General features: G+C 53.3%; 1 protein-coding gene across 2 annotated transcripts in view; it reads right to left on the reverse strand.

Moving 5' to 3' along the window:
* SFRP1 (secreted frizzled related protein 1) overlaps positions 1-7,747 on the reverse strand; it is a 38,126-nt gene extending 30,379 nt beyond the window's left edge. For both annotated transcript variants that reach the window (XR_014794506.1, XM_084877782.1), the window contains exons 1-2: positions 6,934-7,747; positions 1,758-1,835 (exon numbers count right to left, since the gene is read on the reverse strand). Coding sequence is in view for 1 of the 2 variants with exons in the window: in XM_084877782.1 (XP_084733908.1) it covers positions 1,758-1,835; positions 6,934-7,465 (610 nt within the window). In the remaining variant the exon portion in view is untranslated. The remainder of the gene's footprint in view (positions 1-1,757; positions 1,836-6,933) is intronic.
* Positions 7,748-7,973: the final 226 nt, after the last annotated feature.

Raw genomic sequence — 7,973 nt, forward strand, 5'->3', positions numbered from 1 at the left:
AACACAGCCATACGTGAGCAGATTCTTCCGGCCCCAACCATGTAGCAAAAGGCTTCTTCTCATCAGGATTTCTGAGTGATTTTATGTCCTTTTTCTCCATATCCAAAGGCGTCTTTGGGAAGAAATCCCAATCCCATATGTGAATGAAAAGCTTGTTGCTAAGGCAGTGAGGGGCTGCACACCCACAGGCTTTATCACAGGAGACCCGCCAGGCTCAGCCTGGCATTGAACGCCTCCTGACAAAGCAAGAGTGTGGCCATCAAGAAGCAAATGTCACTACAGTCAGATGGCAGGGTAATCACAGCCCTCTATAACAATTTCTTTTGAGTACGTTTAAGATGACAACGAGGAAAAGTGTGCGATAAACACACACAGCAAAATGCAGAATAGACCAAATCTTTGAGGTCCTACTGTCCTCCCCAAGGATGAAGGAGGCAGACAGAGACACCTAGTGTAGAAATGAAGCATGCAGCCATGGCCAGTTTGGCTCAGTGGATAACGCATCAGCCTACAAACTGAAGGATCCCAGGTTCAATCCTGGTCAAGGGCACATGCGTGGGGCATACAGGAGGCAGCCAATCGATGATTTTCTCTCATCATTAATGTTTTCTATCTCTCCCTTTCTCTCTAAAATCAATAAAAATATGTTTTAAAAAAGAAATGAAGTATGCAAAACACATCCCTTCCCAAGAAGCTCTCCATGGCAAAGGGTCTCAATTCCCCAAAGTGTCTTCAGTCACCATGGCAAATACCCTGAGGGCACATCTGTCATATGTACAATGTCCTTTAACTTGTGTGTGCACGCACATACGTGTGCAGCTCATTCAGACGTGGCACTCTGCCAGTACGAGGCCCTTTCGTGTACTTGATGATGTTTGGTTAATGAAACACAGGGTAGGTGATTCTGGAAGGGCACACTCGCGTTACCTACCGTTCTGCTTTTCCTGGTAAGAATTCTGCACAAAATCCAGCCTCAGGGATACAGTGCAGGCATCATGAGAAACCCCCTGTTCGCGTTCAAATGGATGCAGTGAACATTTATTTCTCCCCGAGGAGGGATGCCAAGGTGTCTGGAGCACGGATCTTCCACCACATCCCCACCAGGGCCCATCCCTGAAAGGCCACCTGAGATCAGCTGCCCAGGACACACCAAGCCCTTCTCCCGGGCTCTAAGTGCTGATTCGAAATTCCCTTCTAACCCAGAGTGATTTGGGGGAAATGAAGCTAAATCCCAATACCGTGGGGTGTCAACTTTCTTTGCCTGGAAGGATCTCATAGGGTCCCCTTCTCTGAATGCCCTGACAGTGGACTCACCTCCCTAGGAAGGCACCCAGCCACCAGCCATTTTAGATCCTGGGTAGAGTGATGCTGACACCTAGGGGTGAATGGAGAAAGAGCCGGTGCAGAGAGAAGACCAGCCCTAGCTGCCCGCTGTACCTCCTGGTAGTGTCCAAGGAGTGGTGTTTCCCCCTAGTTCCTGTTCACTTGTCCCCAAGTCTACCTCCCTAGAGAGGTGGCCAAAAACCTGTCCAGGGACCTCCCACATAGGACAGAAGCAAAGTTTGACTTTAATAACAACCACCCGGGTCCCCACCCTGTCTAGTCTTCCATCTGCCTGAGAGAAGTAGCCACAAGGGAGGTAGAGAACATAACGCTCCCCAAAAGATGGATCAACAGGCCCTGCTCAGCAGGGACACGGGCCGGGAGGAAGCAGGGAATGCCAAACCTCCCCAAGGCAGCCAGGGATGCTTTCTTACCAAACTCGCTCGCACAGAGATGCTCAATGATGGCTTCAGATTTCAACTCGTTGTCACACGGAGGACACACAGTTGTGCCTAGGAATGGGAGAGGAGGAGAAAAGGGAGCTGTGAGTGATGGGGTTGATGGGTGCAGAGAGAAGCCTTCCCTGGGAAAGAGATCAGCCCATGACCAGGATGAAAGTAGTTAAAGGTCTTTTGGAATTTCTGAAGGGCAACCTGAAAACCAAAAAGAAGACTCCTAAAGCCCACAACCTAAAGCTATAAGCAGACATAGGGCTTCTTGAAAATTTCGGGGCTAGAGCTATTGAATATGGCAAACCTATTCACAGCAACAATATCTGGGGCTGGGTGGAGCCAGACCTGTAACTTGTGGCTTAATGGGGTATGGTGGGTCTCTGGGGAAAGTTGACTTATAAACCAAACACATCTATTCCAGTTATGGTTTCCTGTTCTTCCACCCCCCCTCCCACCCTCACTCCCCTTTTAAATATCCCCCATCCAATTCCCACCCCCTGCCCATTCCCAAACTCCCAACAAGACAGCAGGTCAATCTGACCGGCTCTTTAGGAGCCAAGAAATAAAAACTCAGTCAGCATATGAACCCTAACCCCAGGCCCAGAACATCCCTCTCTAAAAAGGCAACTGCTAGCAAGAGCTGCCAAATGGGAGGAGAGAGCTGGATGGGAGAGACTGCCTGGAGGCACTTTCACAGCACTGAGAAGTGCTTTGAAGAGATGTGTGTATGGCCGACCTGAGGGCCACTGGTAGGTGGCTAAGCTCCAGGGGAAGAGGCATCTGAGGCCAGGGCTAGAGGCCTCCTCCAAGCCAAAATGCTGCTGATGCTAGAGGAATCCTGGGGAGATAAATTGTCTCTGTGGAAGGGCAGGGAGAAGGAGATACAGTGGAATCCCCAGAAGGGCAGAGTGGCTGATCATCACCATCACCATCCTCACCACCATCACCATCACCACCATCATCACTACCACTACCATCCTCACCATCACTGTCACCTTTCTTTCAAACCACGTGTTTTATCTATGATCTAGGAAGAAAGCATTAGCATGTTCCAAGGGCACTCCATCCTTGGCACAGCATTAGAGGCCATGCCAGGCTGGAGCTAAGGAGCAAAGGAAAGATACCTCAAGGAAGGATGTGGTCTGAGTGACCTCTGCTCAAATATAAGGCTCTTCATCCTGTTTCCTCCTGTCCCTCTCCATGGCTTCTGGGATAGCATCTCCTCCTCAGGGAGCTCCCCAATGGCTCAGGGAAATGATGGGGGGTAGGCAGGGAGCTGCACAGCTCTCCCAGATCAAGGCTGCTCCCAGGACACAACCGGCCGAGAGCTGGCCGCCCACCCCCCAACTTCCCAGGGGGTCCCTGTATGGCCTAGCAGAGACCACATGCCCTGGTCTTTGTACCCAGAGCCAAACACCATCCAGATTCTCAGTGCAGCAGGAGCCATAGCCGCACTCCAAGCAGAAGACTGCCTGACTGTCTGTTGGCCCAGATGTTGGAAATTTGCTTTTCACACAAAATCAGATTTGAAACTGGTAGTGTTTCTAAACCAAGGGAAAAACTTAGCCAGCGTCTTACATATGGTTCTTGCTTCCCTGGGGAGAAAAACAGGGAAAGGAAGTCCCGCAATATGGGAAGGCACGTTGTTACTTATAGTGGGAGCATCAACTTTGCTGTGGGATTTTCCTTGTTTCCTTATTTTTTAAAAAAGTGGAAACGATCACATTGCAAGGTTCTATGAAAACAACCTTGACTAAACAAGTAGCGGGACCAGGGCCATCAGAATGTAAACACCAGGTCTCCATCTGCTCCACACACTCGCGTCATGTGGTGTAGACACACTGCGTTCCCCACAGGGGCACTTCCCTCCGTGCCATCAGTGACCTTTGGCCAGCAGGCAGCCAGGCAGCATCGCTCAGGGCTGGCTGCAGGATCTTGCTGAGGTGAGTTCAGCGTGGCTTCCCCCCATCTTGCTTTCCTTATAGCCAACTCTGGAGCAGCAGCAGACTCTGCAGCACCAGCAGCTCGGTCCAGAGAAGGTGGAATGTGTAATGCAATATTAATCTGTGCCCCTCCGACTGTCCTTGGGGCCCCGCAGGCGGCCTCGGCAGGAGAAATCCACCCAGGCATCTATCTGAGAAGTGGAACAAAACCCCTTTTAAAGTGGATTTAAAGTAACGTTTAAAGCAAAGAAAACAAAACCTAAAACGTTTGTGTTTTATTGATAGATAAAGAAGAGAAAGTCCCAAGGTGGAATCAGGATTAAGTGGATTTTTTAAAAATCAACGCACACACATGCACCTCGCACATTCTCTACCCCCCTCTCTCTCAAACATAGTACAGCCCTTCCTCTACCTCTCTGCCCCCCCCCTCTCTCTCTCACATACACACACACACACACACACAGCAGTTCTCCCCAGCAGCTCCTGGATACATGGGGAAGGGCTCTGTAGAAGGCTCTTGGTCATGACGCTCACACTGTGGCCTCTGTGATCTGTGACTAGAACAGCCAGGCTGATTTACTGCACAACATGCCTAAACAACAACAAGACCAAACTAAAAGTATTTGCTCATTGTCATCTCAGCCTGTCCCAACACACACACACACACACACACACACACACACACACAACTTCAATCAGTAAAACCTGGCAGGGCGTGGGGAGGACTTAGCAGAGTGCACAGGTCTAATGTAAGTGCAAGACTTAGAAATGACTTTCCTGGGGAAAGAGCCATCGCCTCTCCCATAACAGATGCTTGATGAGGCTCAGGCCATGGCCTTTGGGAAGTGGGGGGAGGGGGCATGTATTTTGCCTCATTTCTCATAATTAAGTTTATCTTTAATAACACATGTCCACAAAGGGAGGCCCAATACCCCAAAGTATGTAAACAGAAATCAGCTAAATCATGCAGAGATCTGATGATGATTTGAAAACTCTTGTTTTAATTTTTAAGAATAAAACAATAAAATAGTGCATATATACTTACTGCCACCCAAAAGCACCAGTTCTTATTCGGGAGCTACCAGCCATAAGGTTATAACGACCAGTAGTGCAGTCATCTTGGCCTGTCCCAATACACAAACACACACACACACACATGCATATGCACACACACACACAGCCTTTCCACCTCCAGTGGCCATCCTGCCTCAGAGAAGCCCTGTGGGGCTCCCACTGAGTGGCTGTAGTGCTGAGGCTGACCAGCTTCCTTCTCAAAGCAGAGGCTCTCACCAAAAATGCTGCAGGAGAACCAGTTCCCTGGTCCCACGCCTGACTGGACCTCTCACAGCCTCTCTGTTCAGCAGCTGGTCTTGGGAAGGTGACTACTTGGGATGGAGGAAGCAGAGGGGAAGATGTACGAAAAGGCCCGGCGAGAGGAAGCAGACAAGTGGAACAGCAGCCAAAGAATAAAGGGCTTCAAGACACCCAGCCTTTTGGAGTTCGGCTGGGAGGATTCTTTCCTCTTCCTAAGTAGGCTTCCCGGCCAGCCTTCCCATCTCCCCCCAGAGAGTATTCCCCCAAAGGTCTCCATGTCCACCAACTAGCTGTCCCAGAAAGATGAGCTGGCCCCAGCCTCCCGGGCAGGGCTGGGCTGGGCTAATCCCCCAGCGGCTGGCGGCGGAGGAAGGGAAGAAGGAAAATGCTGTGGGCTGCAGGGAAGGCTCCACAGAAGAACACAACGTGCTTTGTTTGCGCTAGGTAATTGCTCAGCTCTCGGGGTTGCACTTCCCAAAGGTTAACCCTGTGCAGACACCCAGGAAGCGGAGAGCAAGAGGTGCCCAGACTTTGCCACTGCAGGCAGGCTGCTGCCTTTCCAACCGGCCGGGACCCATGCCACCCAACATCAAGTACCTCAGCCTGATCTCCCTCCCTTCCCAGAATAAGTGAGTGCATTCAAACTTCAGAGTGCCCCTTTCCCCATACCTACCCCCATCCTCACTCTGGGGGAACATCTCTTTATGGCATCACATGAGGATGGGTGAAATCAGCAAGCAGCCAGCCTCACACCTGAAAAGCCCTCCAGACACCAGCTCGTATGCTAAGCACACCTGGGTATGGCTCCCCATCTCAGACTATCTCCACATCCTTAAATCTCAACTCTGCTTCCAAAGAATTCAGGGTTGAATTCACTCCTATAAAAGTCAGGCCACCAAGTTGGGGGTTTTGCTGGTTTGTTTTGTTTTGTTGCCTCTCGGAGATCTCCCCCCTCCACACACACACACACACACACACACACACACACACACCACCCACCACCCCCCTCCACCCCACCCCCGCCGCTCAAGAACTGCCCTTTAAGTGGCAGGGACTTCTAGGAACCTCGGGTGGTCCCTGAGACAGTTAAGCAAGACTCAGAAATCCCACTCCCCAAGGAGAGGTGAACAATGAACTAATTACATTTTTATCTTTCTAATTACCTGAGGATTGGTGTAAATGAGAGAAGCAGGGGGTATGCAAGAATGAGAAAGAAGAGACTTTTTCCATCCTTTCCCCCCCCAACCCTCCCAAAGTGTTACCTGGAAAGGGGTGGGGAAACAGAAATGCAGGGTTTCTAAAACTTTCTAACTCAGCCAGAACTGCAGCTTATGCTCCTGGGCTGAAGGACTAGCTAAGGGAAAAGTTGTTTGTTTGTGTGTGTGTTTGTTTGTTTGAATCCTCATGGAACCTACGAAAATAAAGCTGCTCCTTAGCATGCTCTCGGCCTTCCTGGGTTTTCTCCAGTATCGGGCTTTTCCCTGCTGGCACATCCTGTCTGGGGTGTTAAACACTGCGACGGGGACTCGGTTCTCTCCCGGAGGAGAGACGGGCTCTCCTTTCATTTGGAGCTTAAGGCTTTGTCTCAGGTATGGAAAAGAGAGACTGGACCCCGAGAAGAGCGGCTCCAGAAGCGGGACCCCGTTTAAGGGAGGGGGGAGGCTCAGCCGTCGCAGCAGGACAAGCCCCGAGGTCCATGCACCTGGACCGGGAGGGGCGAAGCGGTGAGAAATCACTCTGCACAGCCTAAGAGCAATCTCTAGGGCGCACGACCGAACTCCGGGGTGCAGCGGCGGCCGGGGGATGCGGGTGGCGGGGAAAGGCGTTCCCGCATCCTCCGCTGCAGCCCGGCAAATCCCGGGCTCCCAAGCCGCCCGGGGCATCGGGGCGGGAGGGCTTACCTTGAGGTTTGGAGGCTTCCGTGGCGTTGGGCGGGGTCATGGCGATGCAGACGTCCCCCTCGGGGAACTTGTCGCACTTGAGCATCTCGGGCCAGTAGAAGCCGAAGAACTGCATGACCGGCTCGCAGGAGTCCCGCACGGCCTCGCAGAGCCAGCGGCACGGGAAGATGGGCCGGTCCAGGCAGACGGGCGCGAAGAGCGAGCAGAGGAAGACCTGGGTGCCCATGTGGCAGTTCTTGTTGAGCAGGGGCACCCAGCTGCTGGCCTGCTGCTTCACCTCGGCCATGGTCTCGTGCTCCAGCAGGTTGGGCAGCACCATCTTCTTGTAGCCCACGTTGTGGCACAGCCGCAGGTCGGCCGGGATGTCCACGCACTGCGGCGCCTTGGTGTAGAAGCGCCCGTTCTGGTACGAGCCGCCGATGTCCGACTGGAAGCTCACGTAGTCGTACTCGCTGGCCGAGCCCGCGGCCAGCAGCCCGGCGGCGGCCAGCGCCAGCAGCACGCCCCCGGCCGCCCCGCGCCCGCTGCCCATGCTGGCTCCGCGCACCCGCTCCCGCGGCGTCGGGGCTCTGGCTCGGCCGGTCTCCCCGCGCGCGCGCGTCCCGCCGCGAACTTCCAGGGAGTCTCCTCCGGCGACCAAAGGCGCCGTCCCCACCCGGACCCCCGGCTCCACGGCGAGCTCCGGCCCGGTCCCCGGCGGGGGCGGCCCTCGGCCTGCTGCGGGGAGGGGAGCGCGCGGCCTGAGTGCTGCCCGGGCTCCCAGGAGCGCGGCACCGACTCCCGAGGCTGCAGGACCCGAGTGCCCGGTGCGCCCGCCGCGGAGCCGCCGAGCCTCCCGCGCAGCCAATCAGCGCGCGGCTGCGGCGGGCCGCTCTCAGGGAGCACGTCCGTCACCCGCTCCATCAGCCAATCGCTTCCCTGGCAGCGGGGTTCGTGTTTCCTAGAACTATACGCAGGTCAGCACCCCTTCAAACACAAATTTTATTTTATTTTATTTTATTTTATTTTATTTTATTTTATTTTATTTTATTTTATTTTAT

The sequence above is a fragment of the Pipistrellus hanaki genome (genome assembly GCF_964339955.1).
Source record: "Pipistrellus hanaki genome assembly, chromosome: 3".
Classification (NCBI taxonomy): Eukaryota; Metazoa; Chordata; class Mammalia; order Chiroptera; family Vespertilionidae; genus Pipistrellus; species Pipistrellus hanaki.